The sequence below is a fragment of the Hypanus sabinus genome, unplaced genomic scaffold (assembly GCF_030144855.1).
Source record: "Hypanus sabinus isolate sHypSab1 unplaced genomic scaffold, sHypSab1.hap1 scaffold_318, whole genome shotgun sequence".
NCBI classification, from domain to species: domain Eukaryota; kingdom Metazoa; phylum Chordata; class Chondrichthyes; order Myliobatiformes; family Dasyatidae; genus Hypanus; species Hypanus sabinus.
In genome coordinates this window covers 321,636-349,212 of record NW_026781229.1, presented here as the reverse complement: position 1 = coordinate 349,212, position 27,577 = coordinate 321,636, and the positions used below count along the sequence as shown (strand labels likewise).

The 27,577-nt window shown below is 55.4% G+C and overlaps 1 protein-coding gene across 1 annotated transcript; it reads left to right on the top strand.

Moving 5' to 3' along the window:
* Positions 1-666: 666 nt before the first annotated feature.
* On the top strand, positions 667-26,300 carry LOC132388409 (zinc finger and BTB domain-containing protein 4-like). The gene is made up of 2 exons (XM_059960756.1): positions 667-1,003; positions 22,615-26,300. Exons 1-2 carry the CDS (start codon positions 943-945, stop codon positions 26,298-26,300), a joined length of 3,747 nt encoding a protein of 1,248 aa, XP_059816739.1. The 5' UTR covers positions 667-942.
* The last annotated feature ends 1,277 nt before the right edge of the window (positions 26,301-27,577 follow it).

Genomic DNA, 27,577 nt, shown 5'->3' with positions numbered 1-27,577 from the left:
TCCAGGTTGAGCCCACTTGGAGACAAGTAATTCTGGATTGGATGTTGTGTATTGAACCTGATTTGATTGGGGGGGGGGGGGTAAGGTAACGGAACCCTTAGGGGGACAGTGATCATAATGTGATAGAATTCACCCTGCATTTGAGAGAGAGAATCACAAGTCAGATGTATCAGTACTACAGTGGAATAAAAGGAATTACAGAAGCATGAGAGAGGAGCTGGTCAAAGTTGATTGCAGTAAATTGAGTTGACTTTATTTCTTACATCCTTCACATAAATGAAGAGTAAAATTCTTTGTGTTACATCTCCATCTAAATGTGCAACGTGCAATTATAGTAATTTATAATAAATAGAAATGCACTCAAATCAGTGCGAGTTCATCAGTCTGATGGAAAAAGCTGTCCTGGAGCCTGTTGGTCCTGGCTTTTAGGCTGCAGTACAGATTCCCGGATGGTAGCAGCTGGAATAGATTGTGGTTGGGTGACTTGGGCCCCCAGTGATCCTATGGGCCCTTATTACACACTTCTCTTTGTCAATGCCCTGAATCATGGGAAGTTCACAACTACAAGATGTGCTGGGCTGTCCGCACCACTCTCTGCAGAGTCCTGCGATTAAGGGAGGTACAGTTCCCATACCAGGCAGTGATGCAGCCAGTCAGGATGTTCTCAATTGTGTCCCTGTAGAAAGTTCTTAGGATTTGGCGGCCCCATACCAAATTTTCTCAAACGTCTGAGGTGAGAGAGGCGCTGTTGTGCCTTTTTCACCACACAGCTGGTGTGTACAGACCATGTGAGGTCCTTGGTGATGTGGATGCCGAGGAACTTGAAGCTATTTACCCTCTCAACCCCAGATCCATTGAAGTCCAGGATCCAGCTGCACAAGACAAGGTCAAGGCCAAGGTCTCTGAGGTTCTTGTCGAGCCTGGATGGAATTATGGTGTTGAATGAATGATGAACAAGAACAGCATTCTCACATAAGCATCCTTCTCCAGATGTGTCAGGACGGTATGTAGAACAGTGGCTATTGTGTTGTGTCAGTAGGCAAATTGTAGGGGGTCCAGTTTGGGTGGTAGCAAGCTGCAGATGTAATCCTTGACCAACCTCTCAAAGCATTGAGGTGAGTGCGACAGGACACCAGTCATGCATGAAGGGGACACTAGCAGGAACGATGGCAGAGCAGGTATAGCTGGAGTTTCTGGGAGCAATTTGGAAGGCACAGGATATATACACTCCAGAGGAAGAAGAATTCCAATGGCCGGATGACACCACCATGGCTGACAAGAGAATCAAAGCCAACATAAAAGCAAAAGAGAGGACATAGAGCAAAAGTCAGTGGGAAGTTAGTGGGTTTGGAAGCTTTTAAAAAAAACAACAAAGGGTGGCAACTAAATAAGTCATAAGGGGAGAAAGATGAAATATGAAGGCAAGCTAACCAATAGTATAAAATAGGATACAAAATGCTTTCCAGATATATAGACAGTAAAAGAGTAGTGACAGTGGATATTGGACTACTGGAAAATGACACTGGAGAGGTAGTAATGTGAAAGAAAGAAATGGTAGACAAATTTAATAACTATATTGTGTCAGAAGTGAGTATAATTTCTGTTACTAAGGAGAAGATCTTTATGAAGTGGAATGTGGATAAGTCACCTGGACCAGATGCACTACACCCAAGGGTTCTGAGAGAAGAGCTGAGGAAGAATTGGTAATAGGCTTTCAAGAAACATTAGATTCTGGAATGGTTCAAGATGACTGGAAAATTACAAATGTCACTCCACTCTTTAAGAAGGAAGGGAGGCAAAAGAAAGGAAATTATAGGCCAGTTAGCCTGACTTCAGTGGTTGGGAAGATGTTGAAATCTATTACTAAGGATGAGGTTTTGGAGTATTTGGAGACAGTTTGCAAAATAGGCTAAAGTCAGCATGGTTTCCTTAAGCAAAAATCTTGTCTGACAAATCAGTTGGAATTCTTTGGGAAATGGACAGACAAAGGAGAATCAGCGGATGTTTGTTCACTTGGATTTTCAGAAGGCCTTTGACAAGGTGTGATTTGAAGACAGGTGGAGGGGCAGGTAGTATTGAGGAAGCAGGGAGTCTGCAGAATGGCTTGGACAGATTGGGAGAATGGGCAAAGAAGTGGCAGATGGAATACAGAGTCAGGACATGTATGGTCATGCATACACCATACAGGTTCAAGGGAACTTGGGAGTCCTTGTACAGGATTCCCTAAAAGTTAACTTGCATGTTGAGTCAGTTGTAAGGAAGGCAAATGTAATGTTTGCATTCAATTTGAGAGGATTAGAATACAAAAAGAAGGAGTGATGCTGCAGCTTTATAAGGCGCTGGTGAGACCTCACTTGGAGTATTGTGAGCAGTTTTGGGCCCCTTACAAAAAGATGTGCTGGCATTGGAGAGGGTCCAGAGGAGGTTCATGAGAACGATTCCATTTGATGGCTCAGGGCCTTCTTCGCCTATACTCACTGGAGTTTGGAGAAATGAATGGGGATCTCAATGAAACCTATTGAATTTTGAAAGACCTAAATAGAGTAGATGTGGAGAAGAGGTTTCCTATAGTGAATGACATGAAGGGCTGAATGGCCTACTTCTCCTTCTATGGCTTAGCATAAGACATAGGAGTAGAATTAGGCCATTTGTCCTATCGTCTGCACCACCATTCCTTTACAATTTATTACCCCTCTGAACACCATTCTCCAATCAAGGGGCCATCAAACTCCACTTTATATACACCTAAATTAATTACAAATATAAAACACAAAATAATTGATTGCATAAGTGTTCACTCCCATTACTATGACATACCAAATCATCACTGGTACAGCCAAGTGACTTTAGAAATTACATAAAGATCAACATAGCATTTAGTTTGATGGGCTAAAAGTTCACTTTTGGTTTCTTTTGACCATAGAACCTTTTTCCACTTGACTTTAGAGTCTCCCACATATCTTCTGGCAAACTCTGTCTGAGATTTCATGTGAGTTTTTCCCCCAAGAGTGGCTTTCTCTTTGCCGCTCTCCCATAAAGCTGTGACTGGGGAAGCACCCGGGCAACAGTTGTTGAATGTGCAGTCTCTCCCATCTCAGCCACTGAAGCTTGTAACCTCTCCAGAGTCGTCATAGGTCTCTTGGTGGCCTCCCTCACTCGTCCCCTTCTTTCACAGTCAGTCAGGTTTTGAGGATGGCCTGCTCTGGGCAGATTTACAGCTGTGCCATATTCTTTCCATTTAATGACTGACTGAACTGTACTCCAAGAGATATTCAGTGACTTGGAAATTTTCTTGTATCCATCTCCTGATTTGTAATTTTCAATAACTTTTTCACTGAGTTGCTTGTAGTGTTCTTTTGTCTTCATGGTGTGGTTTTTGCCAGGATACTGACTCAACAGCAGTTGGACCTTCCAGATACAGGTGTATTTTTACTACAATCAATTGAAACATAGAAACATAGAAAACCTACAGCACAATACAGGCTCTTCAGCCCACAATGCTCTGACGAACATGTATTTACATTAGAAATTACCCAGGGTTACCCATAGCCCTCTATTTTTCTAAGCTTCATGTACCTGTCCAGGAGTCTCTTAAAAGACCCTAATGTTGCTGCCTCCACCACTGTTGCCTGCAGCCCATTCCATGCACTTAACATTCTCTGCGTAAAAAAAACTTACCCTCATCATGCCTCTCATCATCTTATACACCTCTATCAGGTCACCTCTCATCCTCCGTCGCTCCAAGGAAAAAAGACCAAGTTCACTCAACCTATTCTCATAAGGCATGTTCCCCAATCCAGGCAACATCCTTGTAAATCTCCTCTGCACCCTTTCTATGGCTTCCACATCCTTCCTGTAGTGAGGTGACCAGAACCGAGCACAGTACTCCAAGTGGGGTCTGACCAGGGTCCTATATAGCTGCAACATTACCTATATAGCTTGGCTCTTGAACATGATCCCATGGTTGATGAAGGCCAATACACCATACACCCTCTTAACCACAGAATCAACCTGCGCAGCTGCTTTGAGCATCCTGTGGACTCCGACCCCAAGATCCCTCCGATCCTCCACACTGCACACAGGTGATCTCCATTTAACTAATTATGTGACTTCTAAAACCATTTGGCTGCGGGGGGTGGGGGGGGGTGAATACTTATGCAATCAATTATTTTGTGTTTTATATTTGTAGTTAATTTAGATCACTTTGTAGAGATCTGGTTTCACTTTGACACAAAAGAGTTTTTCTGTTGATCAGTGTCAAAAAAGCCAAATTAAATCCGCTGTGATTCAATGTTGTAAAACAATAAACCATGAAAACTTCCGGGGGGTACATACTTTTATTATTATAATTATCATTATTATTGTTTTGTTGTATTTGCACTGTCAGTCTTTAGCTTGTTGGTTGTTTGTCAGTCACTGTGTGTAGTTTTTCATTGATTGTACTGTACTTCTTGGTTTTACTGTGAATGCCTGCAAGAAAATGAATATCAAGATGGTATATGGTGACATATATGTACTTTACTGATAAATTTACTTTGAACTTCAGTGGACGGTTCTGTCTATGGGATCAGGACACTGTGAATGCTGTAAATAAACTAGTTTGCGTGTGTGGAGATTGTGATCATGTTTATAGCGATGAGGATGGAGGATAGTACTTGTCTGTTGGTACAACTGACAGAGGAAAGGCAGGCGGAATCTAGCCTTTGTCAGTGAACGATGACAGACAAACGAAGACAGGATATACACAGTGAATGGTGGTGTTTCAAGATTTAGATTCATCGAGCACTGCAGAACAGAAACAAGCCTTTCGGCCCATTTAGTTTATGCTACTAATGTGAAGAGGGCATATTCTAGGTGGGGAGGATCCTTCAGGAGGGGTGCTACTTTCTTGCAACATCGCCCTTCAAAGATGCGCTCAATGTTTGGAAGGCTAGTGCCCGTGACAGAGCTGCAGATTTTTCTGATGTTGTGCAGTGGCCCGTCCATAGCAGACAGTGATACAACCAGTTAGAACTCTGTCCATAGTACTTGCAGAAATTTGCTGGAGTCTTTGATGACGTAGCAAATGTCCTCAAACTCCTAATGAAATGCAGCTGCTGTTGTGCCTTCATTGCAGCTGCATCAATATGTTGGGCCCCGGACAGATCATCAGAGATATTGACACCCAGGAACCTGAAACTGCTTGCCCTTTTCCCTGCCTACCCCCCCCCCCAAGGAGGTTTATAACAAGATGGCGCCAGATAGTGGCAATTCTTTGTATACAGCTCCAAAGGGAATCATCCAATATTCACGTTCAGGACTAGTACAGGTAAATCCTTTCCCAGCTGGAAGGGTATCAAAGGTTTTTAAAGGGGGAATGAGGGGTAAATTTGTTTTTACACAGTGTTGTGGATATCTGGACCTTGATGCCAGAGGAGGTGGCAGTACCAGATACAATTACTACATTTACCAGGCAATCAGACATTCATTTATACTGGAAACTGCTTTGTACTGAGACAGCCTGAAAAGACTTTGTTTGCAGACAGATCATAAGTACATTAACTAGATTCCCACCCAGATCAGGACAGCACAGTAGCATGGCTGTTTACAGTGCCAGCAATTAGACCTAAGACTATAAGACACAGGAGCAGAATTAGGCCATTTGGCCCATTGAGTCTGTTCTGCCATTCAATCATGGCTGATCCATTTTACCCCTCCTCAGTCCCACTCCCCGGCCTTCTCCCAGCAACCTCTGATGCCATGTCCAATTAAGAACCTATCAAGTTCTGCCTTAAACAACTTGGCCTCCACAGCTGTATGTGGTAATAAATTCCACAAATTCACCACCCTCTGGCTAAAGAAATTTCTCCACATCTGTTTTAAATGGACACTCCTCTATCCTGAGGCTGTGCCATCTTGTCCTAGATTCCCCCACCATGGGAAACATCCTTTCCACATCTACTCTGTCTAGGCCTTTCAAGATTCGAAAGGTTTCATTAAGATTCCCTCTCATCCTTCTAATTTCCAGCAAGTACAGACGCAGAGTCATGAAACGTTACTCGTATGATAACTCTTTCATTCCTGGAATCATCCTTATGAACCTCCTCTAGACCCTCTCCAATGCCAGCACATCTTTTCTCAAATGAGGAGCCCAAAACTGTTCATAATACTCAAGGTGAGGCCTCACCAGTGTCTTATAAAGTCTCAGCATCACATCCCTGCTCTTGTATTCTAGACCTCTGGAAATGAATGCTAACATTGCATTTGCCTTCCTCACTGACTCTACCTTCAAGTTAACCTTTAGGGTGTTCTGTACAAGGACTCCCAAGTCCCTTTGCATTTCAGAATTTTGGATTTTCTCCCCGTTTAGAAAATAGTCTGCATATTTATTTCTATAACCAAAGTGCATGACCACATATTTTCCAACATTTTATTTCATTTGCCCATTATCCTAATCTGTCCTAATCTCCTTCTGCATCCTACCTGTTTCCTCAGCACTACCTGCCCCTCCACCAATCTAAATCGTTTACATACAGTGTAAAAGAAGCAGTCCCAACACCGACCCCTAGTCACTGTCAGCCAACCAGAAAGCGATCCTTTTATTCCCACTCACTGTCTCTTATCTCTAACCATGCCTGTAACTTTCCAGTAATGCTATGGGCTCTTAATATACATCATCCACTGCATCCCCTCTATCTATCCTACTTGTAGTCTCCTCAAAGAATTCCAACAGATTCGTCAGGCAAGATTTTCCCTTAAGGAAACCATGCTGACAGTCCTATCTTGACCTGTGTCATCAAGTGTGAACCACATTGGTTTCCTCCAGCTGCTCCAGTTTCCTCGCACTTTCCAAAGGTGTACAGGTTAAGGTTCGCGAGTTGTGGGAAGATACGCTGGCACTGGAAACACGGTGAAACGTGTGGGCTTCCCCCAACACCTCCTTGGAATGTGTTGGTTGTTAACGCAAAACACAGCTGATCTTCTAATCACAAAAGGGAAAAATCGTGGGTGGTATGGTTAGCGCAATTCTTTACGGTACCAGCGACCTGGGTCAAATCCTGTAAGGAGTTTATATGTTCTCCCCGTGGCGCAGCACGGTTAGCACAGTACCAGAGACCCGGGTTCTCCCCGGGATTGTGTTGGTTTTCTCTGGCTGACTCGCTATCCTTCCACAGTCCAAAGACGTATGGGTAGCTATGTAAATTGGTCATTGTAAGTTATCCCCTGGTCCGGCTGGAGTTATAGCGGGGTGCTGGGTGGTGGCAGAGGGACCTATTTCTGCATTGGATCTCAGTCAACGACTCATTACAAAGACAGAATACAGAATAGACTGTTGCATTTCCAGAGAGAGTGCCTTAGTAAGCAGACAGACAGACTGTAAGGGCTTCATGAGGTAAATGAGAAATCAGCTTCGGTGTTCAACAGTCTGACAGCAGTGGGACAAGAAGAGTCTCTGAGGCAGCTGGTTTGTGAGGCCAGGGGATATGTAGGGAAGGTGCAGGTGGGAGTGCTCTTTGACCAGACTTTACAGAGGTAGCCAGATGGGTCAGGTCCTAGAAGTGACAAACAGGATTAGTGTTGGGCAAACATGAATGGCAGGACCCTTCAGGAAGAAAGAGAGCTAAACTTTATTTGTCACGTTCTGTACATCAAAAGCATCAATTCCTTCAGTGGCGTCCCGCTCACTCCCCTACCTCACCCGCAGCTTCAGTAGTGTCCTGTTCCCCCCCTCACCTCACCCTCGGATTCAATAGTGTCCTGATCCCTCCCTCACTTCACCCTCGGCTTCAGTACTGTCCTGTTCCCTCACTCACCTCACCCTCGGCTTCAGTAGTGTCCTGATCCCTCCCTCACTTCACCCTCGGCTTCAGTACTGTCCTGTTCCCTCCCTCACCTCACCCTCGGCTTCAGTAGTGTCCTGTTCCCTCCCTCACTTCACCCTCAGCCTCAGCAGTGTCCTGTTCCCTCCCTCACCTCACCCTCGGCTTCAGTGGCATCCCACTCCCTCCCTCACCTCACCCTCAGCTTCAGCAGTGTCCTGTTCCCTCCCTCACCTCACCCTCGGCTTCAGTAGTGTCCTGATCCCTCCCTCACCTCACCCTCGGATTCAATAGTGTCCTGATCCCTCCCTCACTTCACCCTCGGCTTCAGTACTGTCCTGTTCCCTCCCTCACCTCACCCTCGGCTTCAGTAGTGTCCTGTTCCCTCCCTCACTTCACCCTCAGCCTCAGCAGTGTCCTGTTCCCTCCCTCACCTCACCCTCGGCTTCAGTGGCATCCCACTCCCTCCCTCACCTCACCCTCAGCTTCAGCAGTGTCCTGTTCCCTCCCTCACCTCACCCTCGGCTTCAGTAGTGTCCTGTTCCCTCCCTCACCTCACCCTCAGATTCAGCAGTGTCCTGTTCCCTCCCTCACCTCACCCTCGGCTTCAGTACTGTCCTGTTCCCCCCCTCACCTCACCCTCGGATTCAATAGTGTCCTGTTCCCTCCCTCACCTCAGCCTCGGCTTCAGTGGCGTCCCACACACTCCCTCACCTCACCCTCGGCTTCAGTACTGTCCTGTTCCCTCCCTCACCTCACCCACGGCTTCAGTAGTGTCCTGTTCCCTCCCTCACCTCACCCTCAGCTTCAGTGGTGACCCACTCCCTCCCTCAACTCACCCTCGGCTTCAGTAGTGTCCTGTTCCCTCCCTCACCTCACCCTCAGCTTCAGTGGCGACCCACTCCCTCCCTCAACTCACCCTCAGCTTCAATAGTGTCCTGTTCCCTCCCTCACCTCACCCTCAGCTTCAGTAGTGTCCTGTTCCCTCCCTCACCTCACCCTCGGCTTCAGTAGTGTCCTGTTCCCTCCCTCACCTCACCCTCAGCTTCAGTACTGTCCTGTTCCCTCCCTCACCTCACCCTCGGCTTCAATAGTGTCCTGTTCCCTCCCTCACCTCACCCTCGGCTTCAGTAGTGTCCTGTTCCCTCCCTCACCTCACCCTCAGCTTCAGTACTGTCCTGTTCCCTCCCTCACCTCACCCACGGCTTCAGTAGTGTCCTATTCCCTCCCTCACCTCACCCTCAGCTTCAGTAGTGTCCTGTTCCCTCCCTCACCTCACTCTCAGCTTCAGTAGTGTCTTGTTCCCTCCCTCACCTCACTCTCAGCTTCAGTACTGTCCTGTTCAATCCCTCACCTCACTCTCAGATTCAATAGTGTCCTGTTCCCCCCCTCACCTCACCCACGGCTTCAGTAGTGTCCTGTTCCCTCCCTCACCTCACCCTCAGATTCAATAGTGTCCTGTTCCCCCCCTCACCTCACCCTCAGATTCAATAGTGTCCTGTTCCCTCCCTCACCTCACCCTCGGCTTCAGTACTGTCCTGTTCCCTCCCTCACCTCACCCTCGGCTTCAGTACTGTCCTGTTCCATCCCTCACCTCACCCTCGGCTTCAGTACTGTCCTGTTCCCTCCCTCACCTCACCCTCGGCTTCAGTACTGTCCTGTTCCCTCCCTCACCTCACCCTCGGCTTCAGTACTGTCCTGTTCCCTCCCTGACGTCACCCTCGGCTTCAGTACTGTCCTGTTCCCTCCCTCACCTCACCCTCAGCTTCAGTACTGTCCTGTTCCCTCCCTCACCGCACCCTCGGATTCAGTACTGTCCTGTTCCCTCCCTCACCTCACCCTCGGCTTCAGTGGTGTCCCACACCCTCCCTCACCTCACCCTCGGCTTCAGTACTGTCCTGTTCCCTCCCTCACCTCACCCTCAGCTTCAGTACTGTCCTGTTCCCTCCCTCAACTCACCCTCAGATTCAATAGTGTCCTGTTCCCTCCCTCACCTCACCCTCAGCTTCAGTACTGTCCTGTTCCCTCCCTCAACTCACCCTCAGATTCAATAGTGTCCTGTTCCCCCCCTCGCCTCACCCTCAGATTCAATAGTGTCCTGTTCCCTCCCTCACCTCACCCTCGGCTTCAGTACTGTCCTGTTCCCTCCCTCACCTCACCCTCAGCTTCAGTACTGTCCTGTTCCCTCTCTCACCTCACCCTCGGCTTCAGTACTGTCCTGTTCCCTCCCTCACCTCACCCTCAGCTTCAGTAGTGTCCTGTTCCCTCCCTCACCTCACCCTCGGCTTCAGTGGTGTCCCACACCCTCCCTCACCTCACCCTCGGCTTCAGTACTGTCCTGTTCCCTCCCTCACCTCACCCTCGGCTTCAGTACTGTCCTGTTCAATCCCTCACCTCACCCTCGGCTTCAATAGTGTCCTGTTCCCTCCCTCACCTCACCCTCACCTTCAGTGGTGTCCCACACCCTCCCTCACCTCACCCTCGGCTTCAGTACTGTCCTGATCCCTCCCTCACCTCACCCTCGGCTTCAGTGGTGTCCCACACCCTCCCTCACCTCACCCTCGGCTTCAGTACTGTCCTGTTCCCTCCCTCACCTCACCCTCAGCTTCAGTACTGTCCTGTTCCATCCCTCACCTCACCCTCGGCTTCAGTAGTGTCCTGTTCCCTCCCTCACCTCACCCTCGGCTTCAGTACTGTCCTGTTCCCTCCCTCACCTCACCCTCAGCTTCAGTACTGTCCTGTTCCCTCCCTCACCTCACCCTCGGATTCAGTACTGTCCTGTTCCCTCCCTCACCTCACCCTCGGCTTCAGTGGTGTCCCACACCCTCCCTCACCTCACCCTCGGCTTCAGTACTGTCCTGTTCCATCCCTCACCTCACCCTCGGCTTCAGGACTGTCCTGTTCCCTCCCTCACCTCACCCTCAGCTTCAGTACTGTCCTGTTCCCTCCCTCACCTCACCCTCGGCTTCAGTACTGTCCTGTTTCCTCCCTCACCTCACCCTCGGCTTCAGTACTGTCTTGTTTCCTCCCTCACCTCCCCCTCGGCTTCAGTAGTGTCCTGTTCCCTCCATCACCTCACCCTCAGCTTCAGTAGTGTCCTGTTCCATCCCTCACCTCACCCTCAGCTTCAGGACTGTCCTGTTTCCTCCCTCACCTCACCCTCGGCTTCAGTACTGTCCTGTTCCCTCCCTCACCTCACCCTCGGCTTCAGTGTTGTCCTGTTCCCCCCCCTCACCTCACCCTCGGATTCAATAGTGTCCTGTTCCCTCCCTCACCTCACCGTCGGCTTCAGTACTGTCCTGTTCCCTCCCTCACCTCACCCTCGGCTTCAGTAGTGTCCTGTTCCCTCCCTCACCTCACCCTCAGCTTCAGTGGTGTCCCACACCCTCCCTCACCTCACCCTCGGCTTCAGTACTGTCCTGTTCAATCCCTCACCTCACCCTCGGCTTCAATAGTGTCCTGTTCCATCCCTCACCTCACCCTCGGCCTCAGGACTGTCCTGTTCCCTCCCTCACCTCACCCTCGGCTTCAGGACTGTCCTGTTCCCTCCCTCACCTCACCCTCGGCTTCAATAGTGTCCTGTTCCATCCCTCACCTCACCCTCGGCTTCAGTTCTGTCCTGTTTCCTCCCTCACCTCACCCTCGGCTTCAATAGTGTCCTGTTCCCTCCCTCACCTCACCCTCAGCTTCAGGACTGTCCTGTTTCCTCCCTCACCTCACCCTCGGCTTCAGTAGTGTCCTGTTCCCTCCCTCACCTCACCCTCAGCTTCAGTACTGTCCTGTTCCCTCACTCACCTCACCCTCGGCTTCAGTGTTGTCCTGTTCCCCCCCCTCACCTCACCCTCGGATTCAATAGTGTCCTGTTCCCTCCCTCACCTCACCGTCGGCTTCAGTACTGTCCTGTTCCCTCCCTCACCTCACCCTCGGCTTCAGTACTGTCCTGTTCCCTCCCTCACCTCACCCTCGGCTTCAGTACTGTCCTGTTCCCTCCCTCACCTCACCCTCGGCTTCAATAGTGTCCTGTTCCCTCCCTCACCTCACCCTCAGCTTCAGTGGTGTCCTATTCCCTCCCTCACCTCACCCTCGGCTTCAGTGGTGTCCTGTTCCATCCCTCACCTCACCCTTGGCTTCAGTAGTGTCCTGTTCCCTCCATCACCTCACCCTCAGCTTCAGTAGTGTCCTGTTCCATCCCTCACCTCACCCGCAGCTTCAGAGGCGTCCCACACCCTCCCTCACTTAACCCTCGGCTTCAGTAGCATCCCACTCCCTCCATCACCTCACCCTCGGCTTCAGTACTGTCCTGTTCCATCCCTCACCTCACCCTCGGCTTCAGTAGCATCCCACTCCCTCCATCACCTCACCCTCAGCTTCAGTAGTGTCCTGTTCCCTCCATCACCTCACCCTCAGCTTCAGTAGTGTCCTGTTCCCTCCCTCACCTCACCCTCGGCTTCAGTAACATCCCACTCCCTCCATCACCTCACCCTCAGCTTCAGTAGTGTCCTGTTCCCTCCCTCACCTCACCCTCAGCTTCAGTAGTGTCCTGTTCCCTCCGTCACCTCACCCTCGGCTTCAGTAGTGTCCTGTTCCCTCCCTCACCTCACCCTCGGCTTCAGTACTGTCCTGTTCCCTCCCTCACCTCACCCTCGGCTTCAGTACTGTCCTGTTCCCTCCCTCACCTCACCCTCAGCTTCAGTAGTGTCCTGTTCCCTCCCTCACCTCACCCTCGGCTTCAGTACTGTCCTGTTCCATCCCTCACCTCACCCTCGGCTTCAGTAGCATCCCACTCCCTCCATCACCTCACCCTCAGCTTCAGTAGTGTCCTGTTCCCTCCCTCACCTCACCCTCGGCTTCAGTGGTGTCCCACACCCTCCCTCACCTCACCCTCGGCTTCAATAGTGTCCTGCTCCCTCCCTCACCTCACCCTCACCTTCAGTGGTGTCCCACACCCTCCCTCACCTCACCCTCGGCTTCAGTAGTGTCCTGTTCCCTCCCTCACCTCACCCTCGGCTTCAGTAGTGTCCTATTCCCTCCCTCACCTCACCCTCGGCTTCAATAGTGTCCTGTTCCCTCCCTCACCTCACCCTCGGCTTCAGGACTGTCCTGTTCCCTCCCTCACCTCACCCTCGGCTTCAATAGTGTCCTGTTCCCTCCCTGACGTCACCCTCAGCTTCAGTACTGTCCTGTTCCCTCCCTCAACTCACCCTCAGCTTCAGTAGTGTCCTGTTCCCTCCCTCACCTCACCCTCAGCTTCAGTAGTGTCCTGTTCCCTCCCTCACCTCACCCTCGGCTTCAGTAGTGTCCTGTTCCCTCCCTCACCTCACCCTCAGCTTCAGTACTGTCCTGTTCCCTCCCTCACCTCACCCTCGGCTTCAGTACTGTCCTGTTCCCTCCCTCACCTCACCCTCGGCTTCAGTAGTGTCCTGTTCCCTCCCTCACCTCACTCTCAGCTTCAGTACTGTCCTGTTCCCTCCCTCAACTCACCCTCGGCTTCAGTAGTGTCCTGTTCCCTCCCTCACCTCACCCTCGGCTTCAGTAGTGTCCTGTTCCCTCCCTCACCTCACCGTCAACTTCAGTAGTGTCCTGTTCCCTCCCTCACCTCACCCTCGGCTTCAGTAGCATCACACTCCCTCCATCACCTCACCCTCAGCTTCAGTAGTGTCCTGTTCCCTCCATCACCTCACCCTCAGCTTCAGTAGTGTCCTGTTCCCTCCCACACTTCACCTTCGGCTTCAGTACTGTCCTGTTCCCTCCCTCACCTCACCCTCGGCTTCAATAGTGTCCTGTTCCATCCCTCACCTCACCCTCAGATTCAATAGTGTCCTGTTCCCTCCCTCACCTCACCCTCGGCTTCAATAGTGTCCTGTTCCCTCCCTCACCTCACCCTCGGCTTCAATAGTGTCCTGTTCCCCCCCTCACCTCACCCTCGGCTTCAATAGTGTCCTTTTCCCTCCCTCACCTCACCCGCAGCTTCAGAGGCGTCCCACACCCTCCCTCACTTAACCCTCGGCTTCAGTAGTGTCCTGTTCCCTCCCTCACTTAACCCTCAGCTTCAGTACTGTCCTGTTCCCTCCCTCACTACAACCTCAGCTTCAGTACTGTCCTTTTCCCTCCCTCACCTCACCCGCAGCTTCAGAGGCGTCCCACTCCCTCCCTCACTTCACGCTCGGCTTCAGTAGTGTCCTGTTCCCTCCCTCACCTCACCCTCGGCTTCAGTTGTGTCCAACACACTCCCTCACCTCACCCTCGGCTTCAGTGGTGTCCTGTTCCCTCCCTCACCTCACCCTCGGCTTCAGTACTGTCCTGTTCCCTCCCTCACCTCACCCTCAGCTTCAGTAGTGTCCTGTTCCCTCCCTCACCTCACCCTCGGCTTCAGTGGTGTCCTGCTCCCTCCCTCACCTCACCCTCACCTTCAGTGGTGTCCCACACCCTCCCTCACCTCACCCTCGGCTTCAGTACTGTCCTGATCCCTCCCTCACCTCACCCTCGGCTTCAGTGGCGTCCCACACCCTCCCTCACCTCACCCTCGGCTTCAGTACTGTCCTGTTCCCTCCCTCACCTCACCCTCAGCTTCAGTACTGTCCTGTTCCCTCCCTCACCTCACCCTCGGCTTCAGTGGCGTCCCACACCCTCCCTCACCTCACCCTCGGCTTCAGTACTGTCCTGTTCCCTCCCTCACCTCACCCTCAGCTTCAGTAGTGTCCTGTTCCCTCCCTCACCTCACCCTCGGCTTCAGTACTGTCCTGTTCAATACCTCACCTCACCCTCGGCTTCAATAGTGTCCTGTTCCCTCCCTCACCTCACCCTCGGCTTCAGGACTGTCCTGTTCCCTCCCTCACCTCACCCTCGGCTTCAATAGTGTCCTGTTCCCTCCCTCACCTCACCCTCAGCTTCAGTACTGTCCTGTTCCCTCCCTCAACTCACCCTCAGCTTCAGTAGTGTCCTGTTCCCTCCCACACCTCACCCTCCGCTTCAGTACTGTCCCACTCCCTCCCTCACCTCAACCTCAGCTTCAGTACTGTCCCACTCCCTCCCTCACCTCACCCTCGGCTTCAGTAGTGTCCTGTTCCCTCCCTCACATCACCCTCGGGTTCAGTACTGTCCTGTTCCCTCCCTCACCTCACCCTCGGCTTCAGTGGTGTCCTGTTTCCTCCCTCACCTCACCCTCGGCTTCAGTAGTGTCCTGTTCCCTCCCTCACCTCACCCTCAGCTTCAGTACTGTCCTTTTCCCTCCCTCACCTCACCCGCAGCTTCAGAGGCGTCCCACACCCTCCCTCACTTAACCCTCGGCTTCAGTAGTGTCCTGTTCCCTCCCTCACTTAACCCTCAGCTTCAGTACTGTCCTGTTCCCTCCCTCACTACAACCTCAGCTTCAGTACTGTCCTTTTCCCTCCCTCACCTCACCCGCAGCTTCAGAGGCGTCCCACTCCCTCCCTCACTTCACCCTCGGCTTCAGTAGTGTCCTGTTCCCTCCCTCACCTCACCCTCGGCTTCAGTTGTGTCCAACACACTCCCTCACCTCACCCTCGGCTTCAGTGGTGTCCTGTTCCCTCCCTCACCTCACCCTCGGCTTCAGTACTGTCCTGTTCCCTCCCTCACTTCACCCTCGGCTTCAGTAGTGTCCTGTTCCCTCCCTCACCTCACCCTCGGCTTCAGTTGTGTCCAACACACTCCCTCACCTCACCCTCGGCTTCAGTGGTGTCCTGTTCCCTCCCTCACCTCACCCTCGGCTTCAGTACTGTCCTGTTCCCTCCCTCACCTCACCCTCAGCTTCAGTAGTGTCCTGTTCCCTCCCTCACCTCACCCTCAGCTTCAGTACTGTCCTGTTCCCTCCCTCACCTCACCCTCGGCTTCAGTACTGTCCTGTTCCCTCCCTCACCTCACCCTCAGCTTCAGTAGTGTCCTGTTCCCTCCCTCACCTCACCCTCGGCTTCAGTGGTGTCCCACACCCTCCCTCACCTCACCCTCGGCTTCAATAGTGTCCTGCTCCCTCCCTCACCTCACCCTCACCTTCAGTGGTGTCCCACACCCTCCCTCACCTCACCCTCGGCTTCAGTACTGTCCTGATCCCTCCCTCACCTCACCCTCGGCTTCAGTGGCGTCCCACACCCTCCCTCACCTCACCCTCGGCTTCAGTACTGTCCTGTTCCCTCCCTCACCTCACCCTCAGCTCCAGTAGTGTCCTGTTCCCTCCCTCACCTCACCCTCGGCTTCAGTACTGTCCTGTTCAATACCTCACCTCACCCTCGGCTTCAATAGTGTCCTGTTCCCTCCCTCACCTCACCCTCGGCTTCAGGACTGTCCTGTTCCCTCCCTCACCTCACCCTCGGCTTCAATAGTGTCCTGTTCCCTCCCTCACCTCACCCTCAGCTTCAGTACTGTCCTGTTCCCTCCCTCAACTCACCCTCGGCTTCAGTACTGTCCTGTTCCCTCCCACACCTCACCCTCCGCTTCAGTACTGTCCCACTCCCTCCCTCACCTCAACCTCAGCTTCAGTACTGTCCCACTCCCTCCCTCACCTCACCCTCGGCTTCAGTAGTGTCCTGTTCCCTCCCTCACATCACCCTCGGGTTCAGTACTGTCCTGTTCCCTCCCTCACCTCACCCTCGGCTTCAGTAGTGTCCTGTTCCCTCCCTCACCTCACTCTCAGCTTCAGTACTGTCCTGTTCCCTCCCTCAACTCACCCTCGGCTTCAGTAGTGTCCTGTTCCCTCCCTCACCTCACCCTCGGCTTCAGTAGTGTCCTGTTCCCTCCCTCACCTCACCCTCGGCTTCAGTAGCATCACACTCCCTCCATCACCTCACCCTCAGCTTCAGTAGTGTCCTGTTCCCTCCATCACCTCACCCTCAGCTTCAGTAGTGTCCTGTTCCCTCCCACACTTCACCTTCGGCTTCAGTACTGTCCTGTTCCCTCCCTCACCTCACCCTCGGCTTCAATAGTGTCCTGTTCCATCCCTCACCTCACCCTCAGATTCAATAGTGTCCTGTTTCCTCCCTCACCTCACCCTCGGCTTCAGTAGTGTCCTGTTCCCTCCATCACCTCACCCTCAGCTTCAGTAGTGTCCTGTTCCCTCCCACACTTCACCTTCGGCTTCAGTACTGTCCTGTTCCCTCCCTCACCTCACCCTCGGCTTCAATAGTGTCCTGTTCCCTCCCTCACCTCACCCTCGGCTTCAATAGTGTCCTGTTCCCCCCCTCACCTCACCCTCAGATTCAATAGTGTCCTGTTCCCTCCCTCACCTCACCCTCGGCTTCAATAGTGTCCTTTTCCCTCCCTCACCTCACCCGCAGCTTCAGAGGCGTCCCACACCCTCCCTCACTTAACCCTCGGCTTCAGTAGTGTCCTGTTCCCTCCCTCACTTAACCCTCAGCTTCAGTACTGTCCTGTTCCCTCCCTCACTACAACCTCAGCTTCAGTACTGTCCTTTTCCCTCCCTCACCTCACCCGCAGCTTCAGAGGCGTCCCACTCCCTCCCTCACTTCACCCTCGGCTTCAGTAGTGTCCTGTTCCCTCCCTCACCTCACCCTCGGCTTCAGTTGTGTCCAACACACTCCCTCACCTCACCCTCGGCTTCAGTGGTGTCCTGTTCCCTCCCTCACCTCACCCTCGGCTTCAGTACTGTCCTGTTCCCTCCCTCACCTCACCCTCAGCTTCAGTAGTGTCCTGTTCCCTCCCTCACCTCACCCTCAGCTTCAGTACTGTCCTGTTCCCTCCCTCACCTCACCCTCGGCTTCAGTACTGTCCTGTTCCCTCCCTCACCTCACCCTCAGCTTCAGTAGTGTCCTGTTCCCTCCCTCACCTCACCCTCGGCTTCAGTGGTGTCCCACACCCTCCCTCACCTCACCCTCGGCTTCAATAGTGTCCTGCTCCCTCCCTCACCTCACCCTCACCTTCAGTGGTGTCCCACACCCTCCCTCACCTCACCCTCGGCTTCAGTACTGTCCTGATCCCTCCCTCACCTCACCCTCGGCTTCAGTGGCGTCCCACACCCTCCCTCACCTCACCCTCGGCTTCAGTACTGTCCTGTTCCCTCCCTCACCTCACCCTCAGCTTCAGTACTGTCCTGTTCCCTCCCTCACCTCACCCTCGGCTTCAGTGGCGTCCCACACCCTCCCTCACCTCACCCTCGGCTTCAGTACTGTCCTGTTCCCTCCCTCACCTCACCCTCAGCTTCAGTAGTGTCCTGTTCCCTCCCTCACCTCACCCTCGGCTTCAGTACTGTCCTGTTCAATACCTCACCTCACCCTCGGCTTCAATAGTGTCCTGTTCCCTCCCTCACCTCACCCTCGGCTTCAGGACTGTCCTGTTCCCTCCCTCACCTCACCCTCGGCTTCAATAGTGTCCTGTTCCCTCCCTCACCTCACCCTCAGCTTCAGTACTGTCCTGTTCCCTCCCTCAACTCACCCTCAGCTTCAGTAGTGTCCTGTTCCCTCCCACACCTCACCCTCCGCTTCAGTACTGTCCCACTCCCTCCCTCACCTCAACCTCAGCTTCAGTACTGTCCCACTCCCTCCCTCACCTCACACTCGGCTTCAGTAGTGTCCTGTTCCCTCCCTCACATCACCCTCGGGTTCAGTACTGTCCTGTTCCCTCCCTCACCTCACCCTCGGCTTCAGTGGTGTCCTGTTTCCTCCCTCACCTCACCCTCGGCTTCAGTAGTGTCCTGTTCCCTCCCTCACCTCACCCTCAGCTTCAGTACTGTCCTTTTCCCTCCCTCACCTCACCCGCAGCTTCAGAGGCGTCCCACACCCTCCCTCACTTAACCCTCGGCTTCAGTAGTGTCCTGTTCCCTCCCTCACTTAACCCTCAGCTTCAGTACTGTCCTGTTCCCTCCCTCACTACAACCTCAGCTTCAGTACTGTCCTTTTCCCTCCCTCACCTCACCCGCAGCTTCAGAGGCGTCCCACTCCCTCCCTCACTTCACCCTCGGCTTCAGTAGTGTCCTGTTCCCTCCCTCACCTCACCCTCGGCTTCAGTTGTGTCCAACACACTCCCTCACCTCACCCTCGGCTTCAGTGGTGTCCTGTTCCCTCCCTCACCTCACCCTCGGCTTCAGTACTGTCCTGTTCCCTCCCTCACTTCACCCTCGGCTTCAGTAGTGTCCTGTTCCCTCCCTCACCTCACCCTCGGCTTCAGTTGTGTCCAACACACTCCCTCACCTCACCCTCGGCTTCAGTGGTGTCCTGTTCCCTCCCTCACCTCACCCTCGGCTTCAGTACTGTCCTGTTCCCTCCCTCACCTCACCCTCAGCTTCAGTAGTGTCCTGTTCCCTCCCTCACCTCACCCTCAGCTTCAGTACTGTCCTGTTCCCTCCCTCACCTCACCCTCGGCTTCAGTACTGTCCTGTTCCCTCCCTCACCTCACCCTCAGCTTCAGTAGTGTCCTGTTCCCTCCCTCACCTCACCCTCGGCTTCAGTGGTGTCCCACACCCTCCCTCACCTCACCCTCGGCTTCAATAGTGTCCTGCTCCCTCCCTCACCTCACCCTCACCTTCAGTGGTGTCCCACACCCTCCCTCACCTCACCCTCGGCTTCAGTACTGTCCTGATCCCTCCCTCACCTCACCCTCGGCTTCAGTGGCGTCCCACACCCTCCCTCACCTCACCCTCGGCTTCAGTACTGTCCTGTTCCCTCCCTCACCTCACCCTCAGCTCCAGTAGTGTCCTGTTCCCTCCCTCACCTCACCCTCGGCTTCAGTACTGTCCTGTTCAATACCTCACCTCACCCTCGGCTTCAATAGTGTCCTGTTCCCTCCCTCACCTCACCCTCGGCTTCAGGACTGTCCTGTTCCCTCCCTCACCTCACCCTCGGCTTCAATAGTGTCCTGTTCCCTCCCTCACCTCACCCTCAGCTTCAGTACTGTCCTGTTCCCTCCCTCAACTCACCCTCGGCTTCAGTACTGTCCTGTTCCCTCCCACACCTCACCCTCCGCTTCAGTACTGTCCCACTCCCTCCCTCACCTCAACCTCAGCTTCAGTACTGTCCCACTCCCTCCCTCACCTCACCCTCGGCTTCAGTAGTGTCCTGTTCCCTCCCTCACATCACCCTCGGGTTCAGTACTGTCCTGTTCCCTCCCTCACCTCACCCTCGGCTTCAGTGGTGTCCTGTTTCCTCCCTCACCTCACCCTCGGCTTCAGTAGTGTCCTGTTCCCTCCCTCACCTCACCCTCAGCTTCAGTACTGTCCTTTTCCCTCCCTCACCTCACCCGCAGCTTCAGAGGCGTCCCACACCCTCCCTCACTTAACCCTCGGCTTCAGTAGTGTCCTGTTCCCTCCCTCACTACAACCTCAGCTTCAGTACTGTCCTTTTCCCTCCCTCACCTCACCCGCAGCTTCAGAGGCGTCCCACTCCCTCCCTCACTTCACCCTCGGCTTCAGTAGTGTCCTGTTCCCTCCCTCACCTCACCCTCGGCTTCAGTTGTGTCCAACACACTCCCTCACCTCACCCTCGGCTTCAGTGGTGTCCTGTTCCCTCCCTCACCTCACCCTCGGCTTCAGTACTGTCCTGTTCCCTCCCTCACCTCACCCTCAGCTTCAGTAGTGTCCTGTTCCCTCCCTCACCTCACCCTCAGCTTCAGTACTGTCCTTTTCCCTCCCTCACCTCACCCGCAGCTTCAGAGGCGTCCCACTCCCTCCCTCACTTCACCCTCGGCTTCAGTAGTGTCCTGTTCCCTCCCTCACCTCACCCTCGGCTTCAGTTGTGTCCAACACCCTCCCTCACCTCACCCTCGGCTTCAGTGGTGTCCTGTTCCCTCCCTCACCTCACCCTCGGCTTCAGTACTGTCCTGTTCCCTCCCTCACCTCACCCTCAGCTTCAGTAGTGTCCTGTTCCCTCCCTCACCTCACCCTCAGCTTCAGTACTGTCCTGTTCCCTCCCTCACCTCACCCTCGGCTTCAGTACTGTCCTGTTCCCTCCCTCACCTCACCCTCAGCTTCAGTAGTGTCCTGTTCCCTCCCTCACCTCACCCTCGGCTTCAGTGGTGTCCCACACCCTCCCTCACCTCACCCTCGGCTTCAATAGTGTCCTGCTCCCTCCCTCACCTCACCCTCACCTTCAGTGGTGTCCCACACCCTCCCTCACCTCACCCTCGGCTTCAGTACTGTCCTGATCCCTCCCTCACCTCACCCTCGGCTTCAGTGGCGTCCCACACCCTCCCTCACCTCACCCTCGGCTTCAGTACTGTCCTGTTCCCTCCCTCACCTCACCCTCAGCTTCAGTAGTGTCCTGTTCCCTCCCTCACCTCACCCTCGGCTTCAGTACTGTCCTGTTCAATACCTCACCTCACCCTCGGCTTCAATAGTGTCCTGTTCCCTCCCTCACCTCACCCTCGGCTTCAGGACTGTCCTGTTCCCTCCCTCACCTCACCCTCGGCTTCAATAGTGTCCTGTTCCCTCCCTCACCTCACCCTCAGCTTCAGTACTGTCCTGTTCCCTCCCTCAACTCACCCTCAGCTTCAGTAGTGTCCTGTTCCCTCCCTCAACTCACCCTCGGCTTCAGTACTGTCCTGTTCCCTCCCACACCTCACCCTCCGCTTCAGTAGTGTCCTGTTCCCTCCCTCACCTCACCCTCAGATTCAATACTGTCCCACTCCCTCCCTCACCTCAACCTCAGCTTCAGTACTGTCCCACTCCCTCCCTCACCTCACCCTCGGCTTCAGTAGTGTCCTGTTCCCTCCCTCACATCACCCTCGGGTTCAGTACTGTCCTGTTCCCTCCCTCACCTCACCCTCGGCTTCAGTGGTGTCCTGTTTCCTCCCTCACCTCACCCTCGGCTTCAGTAGTGTCCTGTTCCCTCCCTCACCTCACCCTCAGCTTCAGTACTGTCCTGTTCCCTCCCTCACTACAACCTCAGCTTCAGTACTGTCCTTTTCCCTCCCTCACCTCACCCGCAGCTTCAGAGGCGTCCCACTCCCTCCCTCACTTCACCCTCGGCTTCAGTAGTGTCCTGTTCCCTCCCTCACCTCACCCTCGGGTTCAGTTGTGTCCAACACCCTCCCTCACTTAACCCTCGGCTTCAGTAGTGTCCTGTTCCCTCCCTCACCTCACCCTCGGCTTCAGTTGTGTCCAACACACTCCCTCACCTCACCCTCGGCTTCAGTGGTGTCCTGCTCCCTCCCTCACCTCACCCTCGGCTTCAGTGGTGTCCTGCTCCCTCTGTTACCTCACCCTCGGCTTTGGTGGCATCCCGTCCCTCCCTCACCTCACCCTCGGCTTCAGTAGTGTCCTGTTCCCTCCCTCACCTCACCCTCGGCTTCAGTAGTGTCCCACTCCCTCCCTCACCTCACCCTCGGCTTCAGTGGTGTCCTGCTCCCTCTGTTACCTCACCCTCGGCTTTGGTGGCATCCCGTCCCTCCCTCACCTCACCCTCGGCTTCAGTAGTGTCCTGCTCCCTCTGTTACCTCACCCTCGGCTTTGGTGGCATCCCGTCCCTCCCTCACCTCACCCTCAGCTTCAGTGGTGTCCTGCTCCCTCTGTTACCTCACCCTCGGCTTTGGTGGCATCCCGTCCCTCCCTCACCTCACCCTCGGCTTCAGTAGTGTCCTGCTCCCTCTGTTACCTCACCCTCGGCTTTGGTGGCATCCCGTCCCTCCCTCACCTCACCCTCGGCTTCAGTGGTGTCCTGCTCCCTCTGTTACCTCACCCTCGGCTTTGGTGGCATCCCGTCCCTCCCTCACCTCACCCTCGGCTTCAGTAGTGTCCTGTTCCCTCCCTCACCTCACCCTCGGCTTCAGCGGCGTCCCACTCCCTCCCTCACCTCAGCCTCTGCTTCAGTAGTTTAGTTCCTTGCTGCCAACCCGTCTCACACCCGCTCTCTTTCAGCTCCAGCAACGAGGATGACTTCCGGCTTTGAGGTGTCAGACCGAGCCCACAGCCAGACCCTTCTGAACTGTCTGGACCAGCAGCGGATCCACGGGGCCTTCTGCGATGTCACCATTGTGGTGGAGGAGAGCAAGTTCAGGGCGCACAAGAACGTGCTGGCCGCCTCCAGCCTCTACTTCAAGGAGCGGCTGTCCAGCTGGGGCCCCTGCGGCCTGCAGCCGGTGCTGGAACTGCGGGATGTGAGGGCCGAGGTCTTCGCCAAGATCCTGGGCTTCATGTATAGCTCACGGCTGGTTGTGGAACGACTGGAGCAAGCCTGTGAGCTGGCTGCGGCTGGTACCCACCTGGGCATCCCCTTCCTGGAGGAGCTGGCCACCCCCACACCCAGCCTCCTCCCGGGGGCGGAGGACGTCCTTCCCACCCCGCTGTGGAGGCCGGAGCAGCCCTTCCCCACCTTCCCCATTGACCTCACGTCTCCAGGCAACCGGCAGGAGGGCTCAGTGGATGGGGCAGCAGGGCCCCGGGCCTCTCCCAGTCACGCTGAGGAGGAACAGGAGGAAGACGGAGGATCAGTGGAAGAGAGCCAGAAGCTCTACACCCTGAGCACTGAGGCTTTCCAAGGGCTGGGCTTCAGCGTGGAGGAGGAGAGAGAAGCTGGGCTGGGAGGGAACAGGAGGAGGCCCCAGGAGGAGGAGGAGGGGGCTGCGGCAGAGGAGGAGGGGGATGGACAGGACCAACGACAGCAGCAACAGGAACAGAGGGAGGGTGAGGGCCCAGTCACCACCGAGACCACAACTCCCGCCCTGGGCTGTCCCCCACCCCTCGATCTCCATCTCAGGCTGCAGCGAGAGGACCGGGCCTTGAGCTGCTCCCACTGCCACAAGACCTTCGTGCACGTCAAGCGGCTGCAGACCCACCAGGCCCTGTGTAGCCGGCGGGCCGGCGACCTGCCCTCTGCCGGGCACCAGATCCAGCGTCTGCCTGACGATCCGGGATCTGGCAGGAGCCTCCCCGACCCGAGGGCCGAGGAGGAGCACTTCGTCAAGGTAGTTGATGGCCATCTCCTCTACTTCTGTGCTGTCTGCCAGCGCTCCTACATGACCCTGTCCAGTCTGAAGCGCCATGCAAACGTGCACTCGTGGCGACGCAGGTACCCGTGCCGCTACTGTGACAAGGTCTTCGCCCTGGCCGAGTACCGCACTAAACACGAGGTATGGCACACTGGCGAGCGCCGTTACCAGTGCATCTTCTGCTGGGACACCTTTGTCACCTACTACAACCTCAAGACCCATCAGAAGGCCTTCCACGGTGTTGACCCCGGCCTGGGCATCAGCCAGAAGACTCCCAATGGTGGCTACAAGCCCAAACTCAATGCCTTCAAGCTCTACCGCCTGCTGCCCATGCGCTCCCAGAAGCGGCCCTACAAGACGTACAGCCGCTTGGGGCAAGGGGCCTCGGCCTGCCCCCTGCCAGGGGCCGAAAGCCACCCAACACCTGCTGGCCCACCGGGGCCCAGCACCCCTGCTGCCCCTTCCTCCGTCATCACATATGGGAGGACAGCAAAGTCCTCGGTCATTGTCCATAGCAAGGCCCTGCCACCTGCCATCCCCTCCTCGGTCATCGCCTACAATGGCCGCTGCACCGGCCGGCTGGAGGTGGGAGCTTCAGACTCGACTCTGGACCCTGCCGCCCTGCCATCACCCCCACCCCAAATCCCTGGACCCTTGTCCCAGGAAGCTGAGCCCCTGGCCCCAGACACAGGCCTTCTGCCCCAGACCCTCGGTCCCACACTCCAGGACCCTGGCCCACTGCTCCAGGATGCAGAACCCATGGCTCAGGACCCCAGCCTCCTGCCCCTGACGCCCAGACTGCCACCTGGGGACCACAGCTCCCCAGCTGCTACTGACCAAAGACAGGAGCTTAGACCCCAGAAGCCAAAGAGGCCTGTGGCCCTAGGCCGGCCCAAGACTCTGACCTATGTAGCAAAGCCTGCCTGCCCTTCATCCGGCTCCTTGGGCAGCAGGCCTGGGCCACTTTGCCAGATCACCGTCCGCATCGGCGAGGAGGCAATCGTCAAGAGGAGAATCTCTGAGTCGGACCTAATCCGGGACAAGGCACTCACTCCCTGCCCAGGACCAGGGACAAGTCCAGGACTGGGCCCAGCCAAGGGCCGGCGTCCCGAAGCCCTGCCACCTGGCCTGACAGCCAAGAAGTTGCGAGAAGCTGAAGAGGATGATCCAGGATGTCGGCCCAAGCCCGATGACTTCCTGGCAGGAGAGTCGGCTGATGAGCTGAGCGACCAGGATATGGATGACAATCTCTGGCGGCCATACTACTCGTACAAGCCCAAGCGGCGGGGTGCCAGCCTCCAGCGGGCTAAGAGGGCAGGCTGGAGGAGGAAGCTGAGTCTCAGGCCACCTGGCCGTTTCCTCCACCGGGCCGCCAAGTCTGCTGAGGCCGATGCCCCGGGACTAGCCCCCCACCGGCAGGGAGGTCCTGAGGCCGAGGGTTCTGCTGGTGACTGCCTGTGCACCTGCTGGCCCGAGGGGAAGGAATGCCCGGGTTGCATGGCCTGTGAGGGGCCGGTGAGCCCTGGGGAGCGAGGCCTGGCCCCACCGTCATCCTGCGACAGGGCTGCAGGCCCCCCTGCCGGGACTTCAACCCCACCGAGTCCCAGAAAGAAAGCCCCTGCCTGGCGCACCAAGGCCCTGGGCCGGCAGCGAAAGCGCCAACAGGTTGGGACTAGTGGCCTGCAGCTGGGGGCTGGGGGAGGGCAGGAGGGGGTGGGTGGGGGCGGGCCCAGGATCAGGCCGGAGGAGGTTCCAGGGGAGGGGATTGGCCAGTACCTCAAGCTCCAGTCCGAGGTGGAGGAAGAGGAGGAAGAGAGTGAGGCAAGGCCAGGCTGGAACCAGTGTGCGGCCTACAGTGACTCGAAGGCCATGGGGGGAGGGCAGACCCCAGGCCCCAGCTCCCCAGAAGCCCAACCCCACCCTGCCGCTGCTGCCCCACTGCAGGCGAGGATGCCGGAGGTGTCAGCTCAGGCAATCAGCGACCCCTCCCCGCCTGAGGAGGAGCTGTCGGCCATCACCACTGCCCAGGAGGTGGAGTCAGAGCCGCTCTCGCAAGGTGGGGAAGGAGTCTTTGGGCTCGATGAACCGGAGGCCGCGTCCCAGCAGGTGGACGAGGAAGTGTCGGTGGCCTTCGAAGGTCATGGCCGCCCCAGCCAGCCGGATTACCCAGTGCAGGAATTCCCGCTGCCGCTGGTGACTGTGGGCAGTGGCCGCTCCCAGCCCAGACTCCGGCATGAGGTACTGGACCTACAGGCCAGCACTCTGCGCTTCACAGGGGCCGATACGGCAGAAGGAGAGGGCGGCCTGTACCCGGAGCCGTGCCCATTGGTGTGTGGCAGGCATCCGCTGCTGGCAGGCGCCTACGGCCTGGGCCCGGGACCACCGCTGCCTGTGGCCCTGGACATGGTCATCGACCATAAGGCCCAGCGGCTACCCCTCCTGCACCGGATGTTCATCTACCCGAGCCCCTGCCGTGAGCAGGCTCACCCCCTGCCCCAGGCCCCTCCACTCCCGCTGACGATCCCCTTGCCCCTTGGCGCCGGCAGCACAGGCGGCAATCACGACGAGGCCGGGAGGCAGGTACTGGCCGGGGACCAGGCCGGCCGGATGTACTGAGGGTGCTTGCCACCTCTCCATTGACCCCTCTCCTCCTTGCCTGGTCTCTGCTCTGTACTCCCCTTCTTTCCTTCCATTCTCCCTCTCCCCCTCCCTCCTACTACCCCCTTCCTATTTCCCCCTTCATCTCTTCCCCTTGCTCTGGTCTTCACTCTCCCTTCCTCCCCTCTCTCCCTCTCACTCTATCCCTCTTCCCTCCTTTCCGCCCTCATCCATTCCCCCTCCCTCCACCCTTCTCCCTCAACCTTCTGTCTCAGCTCCACTTTCCTCCCATCCACCCATCCCCTCGGGTCGTGGCCAGGGGCACAGTGGGGGGGGGGCACATAGAACTTTGCGTTCCAGGTATTGCACTGTGCAGGGACGGTGGACAGGTTAGGAGCCCGGCTGGCTCAAGATCCTGGGCAATCTCACTGGGAACTACAGAGCTAGACCAGCTGAGGTTTCACAGCCGCTGGCCGAGGCCTGAGGTTACAGGGTCGCTTGCCAAGGCTACGTGGTTACTGGCCACGGTTACTGATCACTGATCTGAGCTTTTGGGCTCACTAGCCAAGGTTACAGGTCACTGGCTGAGGTACAGGGTTCATGGACCCGATTTTATGGTGCACGTTGGTTAAGCTGAGGCAGTTTTCTGACATCCATTGCCCTGCCTGTGGTCACCCACCAAGGAGACCTGGTTGTGTCCTCTCTCTCCCCAGCCCCCAGGCCAGGCCTGAGGCAATCTGTCTGTCGAAGACCAATTTAATTTGTTCCAGTCTGAACCAACCAATCAAGTTTTTAACCCTGCTCTTCCTCCCCGAGAGGTGGTGTTGGAGGAGTGGTATTAGTGACAGGCATATTGGGTTGAAACCCCTCCTCCCCAAACCTTCCTGCAAAACACCTCTGCTGAGTCTGTACCTTCCAGCTGTGGCCCAGAGCAGTCTATCCATGATCCTACAAGGGGCAGGCCCAATATCTCCCATTCCATCTCCAGAAAGCCCCACTTGGGAGTGAGTGCCAGTTTCCTACAGTGACTGACATTGACATAGGATTGGGCCTCAATATCTTCTTACTGAATCCAAAGCATTTCATAGGAAGACAGCCTGCCAGGCCTGCATCTGTCTCCAGGGACCAATCTCTTAAAATGCAGGCAAGTACAACCTAGTGAAATGGAGCCAGCGTTTTAGACCGAGATCTTTTACTTGGGTCTGATGAAGGGTCTCAACCCAAAACGTCAACCTTCCATTTCCCTCCACAGATGCTGCCTGACCTGTTGGGTTCCTCCAGTAGTTTATTTTTTG